Genomic DNA, 18176 nt, shown 5'->3' with positions numbered 1-18176 from the left:
ATTCAGGACTCAAAATTGAATGCTTTTCCTTATGAAACTATTTATGGTCATTTAGATCAATAGTGTGCAAATTGCAAATATGATGACATAATAATGTTGCTTGCATAATTTTACATGTATGTCGATAGAAGGCCTGTGATTGGATGGCACAGCATATCCAACATTTATTTAGGTGACTTCACGGCTGTGACTTTGGTAACAACACAGGGATGCCAGCGTGTTTATCCCATGACCCCTGTCCTCTCTCTGCTGGGATCTGTTGGGTTATATCTGAGGTTTTGGCATCTGTATTTGGGTTTATGATGACTGATTACTTTTCTCAGGAGCAGTTCATGTACTGTTTTCCAGGCAGCAATGCCTCATGTGTTGTGAAACAGTATAGGTTTGGGACTAATTTTGCCCTCTATTTGGTGTTTCTTTTTGGCATACTGGTTACCATTATAGGGAATTCTCTTGTCATCGTGTCAATATGTCATTTCAAACAGTTGCATAGTCCTACCAATGTGCTCATTTTATCTCTTGCTCTGGTTGATCTACTAGTGGGTGTTACTGTGATGCCCTTCAGTGCCACCCGGACTGTTCATGGCTGCTGGTTCTATGGTGATACATTCTGTCAACTGCATTCCAGTTTTGAGCTGTTTCTCACCATTCTTTCTATCTTCCACCTAATTTGCATTGCTGTCGACAGACATGAAGCAATATGCAATCCTCTGCATTACTCAAGAAAAATCACAATGTCAGTGGCTGTGATGATGGTATGTGTCAGCTGGGCACTGGCTGCTGCCTACTCTTATGGAGTACTTTATTCAAAGGCCAATGAGGCAGGCTTAGAAGATTTAATGGCATCAATAGCGTGCCTTGGTGGTTGTTTTGTTTATTCTAACCCACTTTGGAGAATCTTGGGCAGTGCTATCTGCATTTTCTTTCCCTGCACTGTAATGGTTTGTATTTACACTAAAATATTTGTTGTGGCTAAACAGCATGTACGAAAGACTGGAGATAAGAACAAATGTTTAAATGACAGAAGCAAAGGTGGGTTTGTTAAAAAGTCTGAGTGCAAGGCTGCAAAGACTCTCAGTATTGTGCTTGGTGCATTCATCATTTGTTGGATACCTTTGTTTACAGTTTCAATAATTGATCCCCTCACTGGCTACAGCACACCTGGTCTGCTGATAGAAGTATTAATTTGGTTGGGTTACTTCAATTCAACCTTAAACCCTATTATTTATGCCTTGTTTTATCCCTCCTTCAAAAAATGTTTTCATTGCATAATCACTCTGAACATTTTTAGCTCAAATTCTTCGAATATGAATTTAACTGTTAAATAACAAATCCACACCATTATCATGAATTATTTAAATAAGCCGTTTTTGAAACTAGGTCAAAGGCAAGCGTTTGCATCAGCAAATTTATTAAAGTCTTGTCTTTGCGATTGTCATCAAAAACAACATGTTTTTTCTTCACAGTAATCTGTTTTGCAATGTGTATGCAATATTCATGATGCATTCAACATACGTTATTACTGGGCCATTATGTTTGTCCCTCTATTTGGTTGTTTTACACACTAAATTTCATTGTTCATCATTTGAAATTGAAAAAGACCTGGCAATAATAACCAAATACTCTATTCACAATTATGATCACATAATGTCCCTTGATCAATTTTACTATTATTATTGTTTATTACAATACCACTGTCTGTCTGATTCTGATTTTACACTTGTAGCAATTCATATGCTAAAGTTAAACTCTCGCCAAAAAGCAACCAAGGCTTTCTTTTATTTTCAAGCAAGCTAATTTTAAATGGAGTGCAGGGGCACTTTAGTGCTAGCATCAAAATCGCTATTTTTAAAACACTAAGAAGGCTCGACACAACATGACACTTTGCTCGTAGTATCACCAGGGTCTCTAAACATGAACACGACCATTGAGAACATTGTTTGTGTACACAGAGTTTACTAAAAATAAGGTTTTTGAACAACTCACCATAGGAGCTGGATCTCCGGCGTGCTAAAGTGCCCCTGCACCCAACTGAGAATTAGCTTGCCCAAAAACGAAACTACGGTAAATCTTAAAAGTGCCTCTTTCATCATAATTATGCATTTACACAAAGGTTTGACTCATATTCAATCACAAATAAAGCCTTGGTTGCTTTTCGGCGAGAGTTTCACTTTGATGCTCTCTAAGGGTACATGGGGTAAGCAAAAAAAATGCTTTATCATGTATTTTGCCATACTATAAAATAAAGCTTGTAAAAGTGTAACTTGTGTTTTTAATTATTTCAATCTTTGTCTTCAGACAGCACCTAATGATTTTAAGGAGTTATGTACTGATTTAAGCTGATTTTGACGACTGAATTGATAGAAGCTGTAGTCCTTCTCAGAAGCTTTTGGAAGTTTGTCCATTCGAAGTAACTGAAACTGTCATGCATATGCATATGTCCATTTTAGGCCTCGTTTTTTGACTGCTGCCTTAATGGAAGGGGACATTTCTTCCCAGAAGCTTTTAGAAGTGGCACCACATGAATTCATGAATATGTCTTGTAAATCAATGTCTAAAGTCAACTTCTCTTCAGTTTTGCAGGTTAAATAATGATAAGAGAGCAGAATATGTACAATATATTTTTGGCAAATAAAGTACTACACAGTTACAGATTAGCTTAAACATAAAAATGTGACAAAAATAATGTTAAAAGGCTTCATTACATTGGCCAACCAACATTTGTACTTCATTGTATCTCATACTGTACAGAATTTGAATCTGATGTAAGAATGTATTATCAATGTCATTAGTTGCGAGTTATCAGCCAGTTGTGTCCACCCTCAATTCCCACAAGTGACACCAACATTAGCTTGTCCATTATCACAACTTAAGAGATGACCTTCTATTCTTCTTAAATCTCGACCCACATACAGCCAGAGAGAATGAAATAGAAACTAATGTATCATGTGGCATTAGAATGAGGTCAAACTTCTCCTGGCAGCCTCTGTAACATGCACCAGAAATAGCACACAACCCTGCATTGGCAAAACGTGCCCTCAGCTGAATTTTCTGAATTTTTTGGGTCTGTTTTAAAGTGACTCAACAGATAATTGATGTCATGGTCTCCTTGAGCTGCAAGCTCTGCCTTCTTCCATGTCCTATTTTTGAGGTTACAGACTCCAGCAGCTCTCAAAATGAGGGCTGACATTATCTATGTCAATGTCCAACATGTTAATCATATCCTGCATGACCAGTTCAATAAGTCTGTTACCAGTCTTTCTATCTTCCACCTTATTGGCATTGCCGTCGACAGATATGAATCAATATGCAATCCTCTGCATTATTCTAGAAAAATCAAAATGGCTGTGGTTGTGAGGATGGTATGTGTCAGCTGGGCACTGGCTGCTGTCTACACTTCTGGAGTCATCAAAACAAAAGCCAATGTAGCAGGGTTAGAAGATGTAATGTACCGTTACGGATCAACACGCCACCACTACGCGCCACCAACTTCACTCACTCACCGACTTCACTCACACAGGTACGGTTCGCCACACCTCTGATGCTACCTCCAGAGGCCCATCAGAGGCGCAGCGAAATTTCACCACTCACCGCATCTCAGACGTTCACACTGAGGAGGATGCAGAGAACTGGCACAGGATCCCTGCACTCAAAGGACAATGACAGCTAGTCATACATTTAGCTAGCACTTCATTTCAAGTGTACATTAAACTGCCCCTGGTACTATGCTGCTCTGTCACAGACAGAAGGGCCCACATTGGACTTTGCAGCTCTGAGTGAGGTGTTTGGAATAACTGAAACTTTTCCTCCAACAGGGCTCTGAATCTGCAAACAATACAGTTTATAGCATGGTGCACTTTGAGGTAAAGTAATACTACAAAGAAGAAATACTTAATGTATTTATCAAAAATTCTAATAATACTAGAAAGAAGAATTACAAAAAAATATATGGCAACACTTAAAATGATGCTTTATTACTCAAAACTAAATTCTTTTCCTTGTGAAACCATTAATGGTTATTTAGATAAATGCTGAATAAATTGCAAATATGATGATGTAATAATGTTGCTTGACCATTTTAATTGTATGTTAATAGAAGACCTTTGATTGGATGGCACAGTGAATCTAATTATTATTTAGGTGGCTTCAATGTTGCCACACTGATTACAAGAGAGAGGTTTCAGGATGTTTCTCCTCTTTTGGGTTCTGTTGGGTTATCTCTGAGGTTTTGGCATATGTGTTTGTGTTTAGGATGACTCACGCCTCATTGCCTCCAGAGCTGTTATTGTACTGTGTTCCAGGCAGCAATGCCTCATGTGTTATGATACGAAAAGGTTTTTGGACAGATTTTGCCCTCTATTTGGTGTTTGTTTCGGGCATGCTGGTTACCATTTTAGGGAACTCCCTTGTCATCTTGTCAATATGTCACTTCAAACAGTTGCATAGTCCAACCAATGTGCTCATTTTATCTCTTGCTCTGGTTGATCTACTAGTGGCTGTTATTGTGATGCCCTTCAGTGCCACCCGGACTGTTCATGGCTGCTGGTTCTATGGTGATACATTCTGTCATCTGCATGTCAGTTTTGAGCTGTTTCTCACCACTCTTTCTATCTTCCACCTAATTTGCATTGCTGTTGACAGACATCAAGCAATATGTAATCCTCTGCATTATTCTAGAAAAATCACAATAACAGTGGCTGTGATGATGGTATGTGTCAGCTGGGCACTGGCTGCTGTCTATGCTTATGGAGTACTTTATTCAAAAGCCAATGTAGCAGGGTTAGAAGAGTTAATGGCATCAATAAAGTGCCTTGGTGGTTGTTTTGTTTACTTTAACCCACTTTGGGGAATGTTGAGCAGTGCTTTGTGTTTTTTCTTTCCCTGCACTATAATGGTTTGTCTTTACACTCAAATATTTATTGTGGCCGAACAGCATGTAAGAAAGATTGGGGATAAGAACAATTGTTCAAATGACAGAGGAAGAGGTGGGTTGATTAAACACTCTGAGAGCAAGGCTGCAAAGACTCTCAGTATTGTGCTTGGTGTATTCATCTTTTGTTGGATGCCTTTATTTGTGCAATTTATTATTGATCCCCTCACTGGCTTCCGCATTCCTGCTTTCCTCTTGGAAGTATTATACTGGTTGGGTTACTTCAATTCAGCCTGTAACCCCATTATTTATGCCTTGTTTTATCCCTCCTTCAAAAAATGTTTTCATTGTATAATCACTCTGAAAATATTTAGCTCAAATTCTTCAACTATGAATTTATCTGTTAAATGACACATCTCAGCAGAATGTACATACTATGCAGTTATATATCAACGTAATAATCACAATGTGTCCTGCAGAAATATAAAAGCAGAATTCATTGATGTTTGTGCAGTTGTTATGTTCTTTACAGATCCCTCAAACACACATCCAGTAATTCTCTTTTTTCCCTTTCCCTTGTTCTATCCTTCCAAAGTTTGCTTTTCTGGAACTTAGTGCTGATTTCCATCACAGCCCCATGGTTCTCAGCTTTACAACCTTGGATTGTGGGTCCTTTAAGTGACACCAAAACCAGTTTGTCCATCTACTTGCAGAAATGATCTCAAGTCTGTCTTGACTCTGCTCAGACAGCTGAATGATCTCTCACAAAGGGAGACTGAGACATGCCAACACCACATCATGTGAAATCTGAATGTGGGAGAATCTCTCCTACAGGCCCCAAAACATCCACTTGAAGTAGTACATAATCCTGCAATGGCGATACATGCCCTCAGCTGAATCTACTCTGCCAAGACTATTTCCCATTTACAGATATCTTTGTCTTTCGGACTGTTTTCTCTCCTACAGGCCCCCAAATCAAATATCACACAACCCTGCATTGGGAAAACATGCCTTAAGCTGAATCCACTCCGCAAAGACAATTTCCCCATTTACAGATACATTTTTCTCTGTGGGACTGTTTTGAAGTGATTCCACAGATAGTTGATATCATGGTCTTTATGAGCTACAAGCTCTGCTTTCTCTCATGGTTTCGCTTTTTAAAGTCAGGAACCTGTAATAGTTTGTATTTACACTCAAATATATATTGTCGTTAAACAGCATGTAAGAAAAGTTGGAGAAGTGAACATATGTTCAAATGACAAGGGAAGAGGTTAATTCAACCTGAAACCCAATTATTTATGCCTTGTTTTATCCTTCCTTCTAAAAATGTTTTCAATTCGTAATCACAAAATATTTGGCTCAAATTCTTCAAATATAAATTGTTCTGTTAAATGGCACACTCACTGAATATGACATATTCAAATATTGTTTTAAAACAAGGTCTTGTTCATGCATTTACACCAGCAATAAAAAAGTCGTAGTTCTTTTATTGTCATTAATAATTAGATGCTTAATTTTTCTTCAGAAACCTCTTTTGTGCATCTAATTTCTGAAATCCAAAAACTGGAAGTTGTAACAAAATTTTCTGAAACACCTATGATTAACATCAATTGTCAGTTCCTAAACTGTATTGAAATCAATGCTTAGGTTACAGTACATACTGATTTAGGTTTATCCTGACTGCTGCTGCAAAGGAAGTTGTAGTTCTTAAATGGCATCAACACATTTCTACTTTACAATCCAGGGTTCGTACACATTTTTCAAGGTCAAATTCAAGCACTTTTCAAGCACTTTTAAGGGTCAATTTAAAGATTTTCCAGCACCTTATTCATGGGGTAAAATACTTTTCTACAGGAATATATAAACTCATTATTTTTTCTTCAATTTTTATCACAATAATGTACATTGTATTAGGCTGTAGACATCTAAAATTATGTTTCATAATGGCAAAAACTTCAGAAATTAATTATGCAGTCTGATCCCAATTTTGTGAAAGACACAGAGTTATAATGTGAAGCACTTTTAAGCACTTAAACTATAATCCAAGCACTTTTCAGACCCTGAAAACACAACATTGAAATTCAAGTACTTTCAAGGATTTCAAGCACCCGTACGAACCCTGACAATCATTAAAAATGCCTAAATATGAGAGCAAACATGGATTGGAATGGTTCGAATGTACTTGAATACTGGAAGCTGTACCATGCTCATTTTGAGAACATGTCATTCAACCACGTTGTGCCCAGACAGTAGCAGAGATTCTTTGTGTTTTTGAGATCAACTCGTAATTATATTCAAAACATGTGTTGATCAAATATCTAACAGTTTGTTTGTGATAATAAAGAATAGTCACATGTGAAGTGGATAATTATTTTTTTAACATGAATTTACATTATAGAAAAAAAACTTACATGTGGCAAATATCTGCCAACTTCTTCTTAAAAACAAAGTGTAGGTCTTTGAATTTGTTGTTAAAGACACTTGGGGCCTCATTACTGAAACTGCCTGAGAATTAAATCCTTACTTATATCAGTTAAGGATGACTGATCTAGGATTGTTGGTGTTCCAGAAACATGTAACTGCTTTAAGGAATATAACATCCTATTTCATTAGGGGATAAGAAATTGCTTCTGCTAAACCATGCTCATTTGATAATTTATAAAGTTCCATACAACTGCCACTGACTGTTGTTGGGTCTGTATGACCATGTCAGTCAAGATAAAACCAACATGTACACTGAAATAGTGGGACATTTCTCAAACTTCAACTACAAGAGGAGCTAACTCTGTTATAAGCCTTTTGATGAGCCAACACTGACATTAGCATGTTAGCTTTCAATTCACTAAACCATGTACAATTTGAAAACAGTATTTTTTTTTTCTGCAATGATAACCAAATTAGCTGAATATGTCTGCTTCCCTGGGGTAATGTTGGGTGAGGTAAGCTAACCAATGTCAACATTTCAACAAAATAAGTTCCAATATCTCCAATATGTATCTAGAAAACACTAAATAACCTCTGAAATTAATATCCAAGCATTTTTGTTGAGTTATTCTACTTCATTCGCACATGACTCATACATTTGGCTTAACATGCCATTTCAGCTGTTCATGAAACACTGACTGCTCTTGGCCCGCTGTGGGTCCATCTCCTCAGACAGTCTGCGCTTTGCCACTCCTAGAATGTGGTCCTCTACCTAACTATATATTATAACAGTGCTCTGAGTTTACAATCGGTCTAGCACCTTGTGTGCAGTGTGCTTCATCTATCCGGCACTTAAACATTCTGATATTTATATTTGTAATTATTAACGCCTTTTAAAATTATGCTTCGCTATTACTAAAAATTAAAATAATTTCATTGTGAAAGTGCTAGGTCAATTAGATGAATATTGTGCAAATTACAAATGTGATGATATAATAATGTTACTTGGACTATTTTACATGTATGGTAATAGGAGGCCTTTGATTGGATGGAACAGTGTATCCAGTAATTATTTAGATGTATTCTGTGTTGTGACATTGATTACAAGAAAGGGGTTTCAGCATGTTATCTCTGAGGTTTTGACATATGTGTTTTGTTCACAATGACCCATGCCTCATTGCCTCCAGAGCAGTTGATGTACTGTGTTCCAGGCAGTAATGCCTCATGTGTTATGATACGATTAGGTTTTTGGACAGATTTTGCCCTCTATTTGGTGTTTGTTTCAGGCATGCTGGTTACCATTTTAGGGAACTCTCTTGTCATCTTGTCAATATGTCACTTCAAACAGTTGCATAGTCCAACCAATGTGCTCATTTTATCTCTTGCTCTGGTTGATCTACTTGTAGGTGTTATTGTGATGCCCTTCAGTGCCACACGGTCTGTTCATGGCTGCTGGTTCTATGGTGATACATTCTGTCATCTGCATCTCAGTTTTGAGTGGCTTCTCACCACTCTTTCTGTCTTCCACCTACTTTGCATTGCTGTCGACAGACATCAAGCAATATGTAATCCGCTGCATTATTCAAGAAAAATCACAATAACAGTGGCAATGATGATGGTATGTGTCAGCTGGGCACTGGCTGCTGCCTACTCTTATGGAGTAGTTTATTCAAAGGCCCATGAAGCAGGGTTAGAAGATTTATTGGAATCAATAAAGTGCCATGGCAGTTGCTTTGTTTTATTTAACCCATTTGTGGGAATCTTGGGCAGTGCTTTCTACTTTTTCTTTCCCTGCACTGCAATGATTTGTCTTTATATTCAAATATTTATTGTGGCTAAAAAGCATGTAAGAAAGATTGGAGATAAGAACAAATGTTTAAATGACAGAGGGAGAGGTGGGTTGATTAAACAGTCTGAATGCAAGGCTGCAAAGACTCTCAGTATTGTGCTTGGAGTTTTCATCTTTTGTTGGATGCCATGGTTTTTGCAAGCAATAATTGTTCCTCTCACTGGCTTCAAAATAAATGGTCTGCTCTCTGAAGTAATAGCTTGGTTGGGTTACTTGAATTCAGCCTGTAACCCCATTCTTTATGCCTTGTTTTATCCCTCCTTCAAAAAATGTTTTCATTGCATTATCACTCTGAAAATATTCAACTTCAATTTATCTGTTAAATGACACATCTCAGCGCAAAAAATTTACTGTTTAACATAATGAAATGATATATTTTTGAAACAAGGTATAAAGCATGCATTTATGTAAGAAAGGCCTTTCTTTTGCAGCTGTCACCGAACATAACAAACCACTGTCTTTATTATGATATTAATGATACATTTTGTCTAACGACATGTTTTTATTACTGAGCCATCATGTTTTTCTTTCTGTGTGAGTGTTTACACGCTTTTCATGTCAAGCCTTTCAGTACTTGCATTTAAATAAACAACTAGCAATAATAACTTTTATACTAAATTCCTAATCATATTAATATAATTCCCCTTGATCAATTTATACTTATAAAAATGCATATATTAATGTTTGTACAGGGTATGTAGAACCTCGGTGAAATGTAAGCCTTACTGCAATAACTCTGACACTTTATTTAGATGTATATGATGCACATTTTTGCCTCCTGTACATAATGCACATGATGTATAGGCCTTTCTATATTTATCTTTTCTCTGTAGTTTTCCCAGAAGCCTTTAGAAACACATTTTTGCTGCGGAGACATTACAAATGGAACTAACAGGAAGGAAAACATGGACTTACATTTGTTTCTTGCCAGTCTATTATTGAGAAGACAACATACGAAATGTCCATTTAGTCAATATTTTCAGTAATTTAAACACCGTGCAGAATGATGTCAGCCTAAGAATTCAATGTGTCTCAAAGAACAGGCGGAAACTAGCAAAATTGCTATAACCTGGCTCAATACATTTTTTCTTGATTTACGAGATTAATGTTCTTTTGTGCATTGTCCCTGTTTTAAATAAATAAACTCCTAAACTCCTAAGATAATTCAAATCTTTAATACATCAACCAAACATTATTCTTTGAAGTTTGTTTTATCACATCCAACAATTCTCTTGTTGCCTGTTCACCTGTTCTATCCTTTCAAAAGTAAGCTTTTCTCAACTTTTATGCTGATTTCCATAACAGCTCAATTGCTTCTGAGCTTCACAACCTTGGATTGTGGGTCCTTTAAGTGACTTTAAAACCAGCTTGTCCATCTACTTGCAGAAATGACCTCCAATCTGTCTTGACTCTGCTCAGACAGCTGAATGCTCTATCACATACAGCTGGATAGGCTGGAATACTCAACAGCACATCATGTAAAATCTTAATGTGGGATAATCTCTGCTCCAGGCCGCAAAACATCCACTTGAAGTAGCACACAACCCTGCAATGGCGATACATGCCCTCAGCTGAATTTACTCTGCCAAGACAATTTCCCATTTACAGATATTTTTCTCTTTTGGACTGTTTTGAAGTGAACCTACAGATGGTTGATGTCATTGTCTCCATAAGCTACAAGCTCCCCTTTCTCCCATGGCTACGCTTTGAGGTCAGAGACCCTAGCAGCCCTCAAACTTGGGGTTGACACATCGGTGTCACTGTCCAATATGTTAATCATGTGCTGCATGACCAGTTCCAGTTCCAATGACACATATCCACAATAAAAATTATACTGTTTAACGTTTTCAAAAAGGATATTTTTAAACAAGGCATCAGTCATGCATTGGCTTCAGTGGCCTGAAGACTTATATTTCGCACTGTCATCAATAACTATTTGCATTTTTAAAACAAACTAGACCCTAGAATTAAAATTATCTTAATTTAGAAGAAGAGAAAAACTGAACTCAGTGGGTGTAAGGTTGTAGTACATTTTTGTTGATTAGTATGTGCATGTGTAAGAATATTTACCTTTTGTGAGATTATTTTGTTGATGTATTACACTCCAAGTTAGGAGCGAGGAAATAAAGAGAACTTGCTGCTTGCATGCACACTTTTGCTGAAACTGTAGGTTATCGTGCTATGGCCTTGAGATAAGGCTGGCTGGCATAAACTGTTCTTTAATGCTAACTTCAGTAAAAAAAAAACCTGCAACACAATACATACACATTGTTGACATGATGTCGAAAAAACACTATTGTTTTCCTTGGTGAACTATTAATAGTTATTAAGACCATTATTGTGTAAATTCCAAATATGATGCCATAATAATGCTGCTTAGACTATTTTACATGACTGTTAATAGAAGGCCTTTGATTGGATGGCAGCGTGAATCTACTGATTATTTAGAGGGCTTAAATATTGCAACATTGGTTACAAGGGACACATTTCACCATGTGTCTCTCAAGGTTTTCGCTCTGTTGTGTTCTGTTGGGTGATATTTGAGGTTTGGGCGTATGTCTGTTGATTTACCATGACTCATCCGTTGCCTCCAGAGTTGTTGGACTGTTTTCCAGGCAGTAATGCCTCATGTATTCAGGTACGGAAAGGTTTTTGGACAGATTTTGCCCTCTATTTGGTGTTTGTTTCAGGCATGCTGGTTACCATTTCAGGGAAGCCTCTTGTCATCATGTCAATATGTCACTTCAAACAGTTGCATAGTCCTACCAATGTGCTCATTTTGTCTCTTGCTCTGGTTGATCTACTAGTGGGTGTTATTGTGATGCCCTTCAGTGCCACCCGGACTGTTCATGGCTGCTGGTTCTAGGGCAATATGTTCTGTCATGTAGGGCTGGGCAATATGGGCTAAAAATTTAATCTCCGATTTTTCACACCAAACTCGATTTACGATTTTATCCTTCTCAAGAACAAATTTCAAATTACAAAGAAATTATTAAAAGCATTGCATTTATTTTAATGCTATGATTCTAAACAAATTTGCCATGCTGTTGTAAACGCCATAGAGGATGAATTCTTCTCCTTTGAGGATGAGGAGGACACTTCTGCTTCTGTGGAAAGCCAAGTCGCTGACTATTTAAAATCAGGAGCACAAGGGATGGACACTCTTAATGGATTACCACTAATAAAGAAAATTTCTGTCAAATGCAATGCAGCCACTCCATCCAGTGCCCCAGTAGAGTGACTATTTAGCCTGGGGAAGCTGGTCTTGGTAGATGTACAGGACATGAGGTGTGTGCTTGCTGTCTTTTTAACACATTTTTGGTCAAGAACACGAGCCTGTCTGCTTCCTCTGGCTTGAGACATCATGACCCGTTGTGGCTTTGTAGCACAAACCTGGGGTCGAACATTTTCAGCATGAGGATGAACCTCCGGCTTCTCCACCATATACGGGCACCATATCTGTAGCAATATGCAACGTAACTGCATCCGTAACCACTGTCCACCGGGACCCTTTCTTCTCATACGGGACACAAAGATTAAATGATTCTGCTAATGTTGGTTGCTTTATAGCAGGTATTTGTGGGGTGCTGGGTACTGGCTGCTGTCTACGCTTATGGAGTACTTTATTCAAAGGCCAACGTGGCCGGGTTAGACAATATAATGGAATCAATAATGTGCCTTGGTGGTTGTTTTGTTTACTTTAACCCACTTTGGGGGATGCTGAGCAGTGCTTTCTGCTTTTTCTTTCCCTGCACTGTAATGGTTTGTCTTAACACTAAAATATTTATTGTGGCTAAACAGCATGTAAGAAAGATTGGAGATAAGAACAATAATTTAAATGACAGAGGGAGAGGTGGGTTGATTAGGCACTCTGAGAGCAAGGCTGCTAAGACTCTCAGTATTGTGCTTGGTGTATTCATCTTTTGTTGGGCGAACAATGTTTACTGGGCCATCATGTTTTTCTTTTTGTGAGTGTTTACATGTGAATTTAATGTAACGCTTTTCAGTACCTAAAAAACAACTAGCAATATTAACTTCTATAATCAGTTCCTAATTATATTAAAATAATTACCCTTGATCAATTCACACTTCATACATACCATGGAGTTATACATGAACTTAATAATCACAATATGTCATGAAGAAAAATAAAAGCTTTAAAACATCAGCCAAGCAGAATTCATTGATGTTCGTGCAGTTGTTGTCATGTTCTTCACAGATCCCTCAAACATTCATCCAGCAATTCCCTTGCAAATTGCAAATTCTTCAACTTTGAATTTATCTGATAAATGACAAATCCCAGCACAAAAAATGAACTTTTCAACCTTTTCAGGTAATATATTTTTGAGTTTTCAAGGTGTAAGGCATGCATTTGTGTACACTGCATAGAGGCCTTTCTTTTGCAGCTGTCATCAATCATAACAAACCACTGTCTTTATCATGATATCCACTGTTGGGAACGTTACTTTAAAAAAGTAATTAGTAATAGTTACTCACTACTTGATCCAAAAAGTAACTGAGTTAGTAACTGAATTACTCAATAATAAAAGTAACTCGTTCCCAGGGAAAGTAACTATTTGTGTTACTGTTAAAGAAAAAGTTGCTATATGTCAAAGAATTTGGATTTTTTTGAGCAGTTTTCACAAGTCAGTTGAAATGAGTAGAACAGACAGGTGCTTGTACATAACCTTCGATATTTATTGCACATCGACAGACAGCAAGAGGTTTATCCTGCACTTCAAGTATTATCTTTGTAAGAAAAGTAAACAGTTAAACCATATAAAGTGCGTTTAACTCTATAGCAAATTAAATCAAATTCTCACAACCTGAGACAACTGGTCAAGTAAACAACCTGTACTTCCAAGTATTTTGTTCACAACAAAAGTAAACATTTAAACAACAAAAAAGTGTGTTTAGCTAGTCTTATTCAAAATTAAATAAATCAAACTCCCAATCTCAGACAACTGGTCTGGTAGACATTCTGTACTTCAAGTATTTTCTTCAAAAGTAAGCAGTTAAATAATATAAAGTGTGTTTGCAGTAACTATAGCAAATTAAATAAATCAAACTCTAACAACCTGAGATAAATAGGCTGGAAGACATAGGCTGCTGTATTTCTTTATCTTCATTAAAAAAGAAAACAGTTTAAAGAGATGGAGTGCTTTTAAAAATTGAACTTTAGCTCCTAGATATTCATCTACCCATCCAAACACTCCAAATAAAACACTCATATATTCATGTATCCGACTAGGCCATGCAGCCTAACCACCCTACCCTTCGAACCACTGGTTGTATCTAAGAAGCAGCAGCATTTCAAACCTCTTGTCTGTCAGCCTATTCCTCTTTGCGGTGAAGACCAGCTTCCCCAGGCTAAATAGTCTCTCTACTGGGGCACTGGATGGAGTGGCTGCATTGCATTTGACAGAAATTTTCTTTATTAGTGGTAATCCGTTAAGAGTGTCCATCCCTTGTGCTCCTGATTTTAAATAGTCAGTGACTTGGCTTTCCACAGAAGCAGAAGTGTCCTCCTCATCCTCAAAGGAGAAGAATTCATCCTCTATGGCTGAGTCGGTGCTGAGGCTGCGCGTTGGTGCGTTGGTACTTGTTAGCTGATCTCCATCGTGGGCACTTTTATGGCACTCCGCCAGCAGACTTGCCTTGGCATTGTCCTTCCTTTCCTGTGTCCGCAGCCAACGAAGTTTAAATTTGGGCAGTGTCACCGCAGCCAAGACGGCAGTCTCACTTTCCAGCACCTCTGAAAATCTGGTTTGGATTGCCTGAAATGAGACAAACACACACACACACACACAGACACAAACACACACAGCATTACACATTATGAGCTAAGAGATGAACATTTAATTTGACTTTGATTTCATAATTCATAATTAATATGTAGTTCATGTATGGGAATATACATTCGATGTATTTGAAGAAATACTAGTTCTTACCTTGACAACAGCCTCTGGAAGGTCACCAAGGATTTGGAGGCCACTCTTCAAGTCCAGGGTCTTGGAGATCAATGTCTCCAGTATGGGTAAGAGGGTGCCATAGAAACAGTTATCTTCGCCTTGAAGAATGTCAAGGGCTACTTTTAGTGGCTTCATCACTGTGCAGTATTCCCTGAGGAACTGGTACTCCCGATCTGTAATGGCCTTCAACCCAAAATTGTAGGAAATGGTGTTCAGCTCGGCGATTGTGAATTCACAGACACGAGCAACGGCATCATGAAAGGAGTTCCATCTGGTCGTACATGGGACAAGGAGCTTCCTTTCAAGGACTTCATCTACGATCTCTGCAGCCACTGTGGAACGGCTGGCCTTGTTCCACAAAGCTGTGCATTTGGAGGTGGCACTTCTGTACACAGCTTTTATGCCTGGCCTTGAAAGTAGCCACTTGTCCACATCAGAGCATGAAATAAGGTTTGCTGTGTGCGATGCACATCTGTGGTGTGGTGGCAAAGTCACAACATCCTCTTCCACATCCTCTTCCACATTCATGTCTTGTAAGACATCATGAAGGTCGACAAAAGTCACATCATCATCATCCTCCTCCCCAGAGTCATCATCCTGAACAGGCTGGTAAACTTTAAAAGTTTTGACAAAATTCGAACCATTGTCTGTGACAGTAGCTGTGATTTTGTTAGATATACTAAAGGATGAGTGGATATTGTCCAGTCCAGTAGCAATGCTGTCCAGGGGCGGTTCTAGGGGGGGGCCAACAGGGGCCAGTGCCCCCGTAACTCTGAGTCTGGACCCCCCTGTGGCCCCCCTGACAGGCATTCTGCATCAATAACACAATGACAGATTTCTTGCAATTATTTTGTTCTGAAGGGAAAAGCAGAAATAAATTGTCTCAGCAGTTTACTACCCAATCAAAATGGCTGAAATTGTAAACACTGCTTTGTCTGAATGAGGGATTTATCCTTTTTTCCGGGTTGTATGTGCCCCCTTACAAAAAAGCCGGCCCCAACCTGGCCCCCCTATTAAAACTAGTCTAGAACCGCCACTGATGCTGTCATACGTATGACAGCCCTTGAAACGTCTGCAGGCCAAGGCTGCTTTCTTTCGCTCTAGGCTGTGTGGATCTAACCAGTGGGCGGTCACGCCGAGGTAACTGCGGTTGTGCGCAGTCCAAATATCTGCAGTTGTAGACAAAAAGTCCAACTCTTCAAAACACTTTTTAAGCTCTGTGGTCATTTTGGAGTACTCAGCATCTAGGTATTTCGCAAACGTCTTTGAGCATGGCGTACAGGCCCCTGCTTTCTTAGGTATTTTAGCAATAATGGCTCGGAATGAATCGTCCTCCACCGTCGATAATGGCAACATACTTTTAATCACATACCTGCCTATCATACGGTTGACTTCAGCCTGTGTCATAGGTTTTTGTTGTGAGGCAGAAAAATCTAGCTTTTGCTGCTTTGGCGACTTTGCTCCGTGTCCTTCTTTGCTGGTGGATGGCGAGCTATCATCTGTGGTGGAGGTATCGGTGTTTTTGGCCACTAGCTTTGTAGATCCGTGTGTCGTTGTGAGATGCTTCATTAAATTGGAGTTGCTTACAACGGATGTCGACAAAGTCTTCGCTCCTGGACATAATGTACACATCACATGCACGTTCTTGCCTTTGACCACAATGAATTTAAAGTAGTGCTTATATCTCCACCTTGAAAATGCTAACTTTGCATTGGTTTGCTCAAGGCTCGCCATCTCTGCTGCTTCATCTAATCTGTTTAGTGGTTGTGTGTGTAGCGCGTGTGCTGGCATGTGTGTAAACACTGGCTCTGATTGACTACCATGAAACATGACTCTGCCTTAGCCAATCATAATCGCTTACCTCGTTATTAACCCGCCTCCTCACTGTGGATGGAGCCAGGGTGTATTCGGATTACACAGTTATTCAATCAGTGCATAGTAACGCACCGCATTTAACATTAAGTAATGTTAATGGCATTGTAACAACGGAAAAAGTAATTAGTTAGATTACCCCGTTACTGAAAAAAATAGCGTCACTACCTAACGCCGTTATTTTAAACGGCGTTATTCCAAACACTGATGATATCAGTGGTACATTTTGTCTAACAACATGTTTTATAACTGTTCCATCTTTTTTTGGGAGTGTTCACACACTATTTTTAATGAAAAGATTTTCAGTACTTGCATTGAAAAAAGGACAACTTGCATTAATAACTTCAATACTCAATCCCTAATACTATTTAAATAATTCCCCTTGATCAATTTACACTTGAGAAAATGCAAATATCAATGCTGTCACAGGGTATGTATAACTTCTTTGAAATGTAAGCCTTACTGCATCATGTGTTCTGCATTTTTTTCAGTTGTTGTCTACAGAGAGCACCTTTTCACCTCTTGAAAGTTATGTATGAAGCTGTGGATCTTCCCAGAAGCCTTTAGAAACACATTTTTAATACAGCAACATTACAAGAAAAACATTGACTAATATTTCTTTCTTGCCAGTTTGTCTTTTTATGAAAAAGACAACACACATGTCCAGTTAGCCAGTATATTGAGTAATTTAAAAAACATGCAGGTAGACAGTACATCAGCCTAATGATTAAAATGTGTAATAAAGAAAATTAAAATCTTTAAAACATCAACCAAACAAAATTCTTTGAATTTGTTGGTCAAATCCAGCAATTCTCTTGGTGCATGTTCACCCGTTCTATCCCTTCAAAAGTTTGCTTTTCTCAACCTTATTTCATCACAGATCCATTGGTTCTCAGCTTTACAACCTCAGATTATGGGTGCTTTAAGTGACTCCAGAACCAGCTTGACTGTCTACTTGCAGAAATTACCTCCAACCTGTCTTGACTCAGCTCTAAATGTGGGGTAATATCTCCTACAGGCCCCAAAACATCCACTTGAAGTAGCGCACAACCCTGCATTGGTGATACATGCCCTCAACTGAATCCAATCCGGACAATTGTCCCATATACAAATATTTTTCTCCGACTGTTTTGAAGTGAACCTACAGATGGTTGATGTCATCATCTCCATAAGCTACAAGCTCTTCTTT

General features: G+C 38.3%; 3 protein-coding genes across 3 annotated transcripts; all 3 read left to right on the top strand.

Moving 5' to 3' along the window:
* The first annotated feature begins 302 nt into the window (after nt 1–302).
* On the top strand, nt 303–1328 carry LOC115590390 (trace amine-associated receptor 13c-like). The gene is made up of 3 exons (XM_030431746.1): nt 303–612; nt 685–755; nt 981–1328. Exons 1-3 carry the CDS (start codon nt 303–305, stop codon nt 1326–1328), a joined length of 729 nt encoding a protein of 242 aa, XP_030287606.1.
* A 2924-nt stretch (nt 1329–4252) lies between these two features.
* LOC115590389 (trace amine-associated receptor 13c-like) lies at nt 4253–5281 on the top strand. The gene has a single exon (XM_030431745.1). The coding sequence runs from the start codon at nt 4253–4255 to the stop codon at nt 5279–5281; it is 1029 nt and encodes a 342-aa protein (XP_030287605.1).
* A 3175-nt stretch (nt 5282–8456) lies between these two features.
* Nucleotides 8457–9470, top strand: LOC115590388 (trace amine-associated receptor 13c-like). The gene has a single exon (XM_030431744.1). The coding sequence runs from the start codon at nt 8457–8459 to the stop codon at nt 9468–9470; it is 1014 nt and encodes a 337-aa protein (XP_030287604.1).
* Nucleotides 9471–18176: the final 8706 nt, after the last annotated feature.

This window comes from Sparus aurata, chromosome 10 (genome assembly GCF_900880675.1).
Source record: "Sparus aurata chromosome 10, fSpaAur1.1, whole genome shotgun sequence".
Taxonomy (NCBI): Eukaryota; Metazoa; Chordata; class Actinopteri; order Spariformes; family Sparidae; genus Sparus; species Sparus aurata.
The sequence above is the reverse complement of the archived record's forward strand: the minus strand, read 5'-3'. Positions and strand labels throughout refer to the sequence as shown.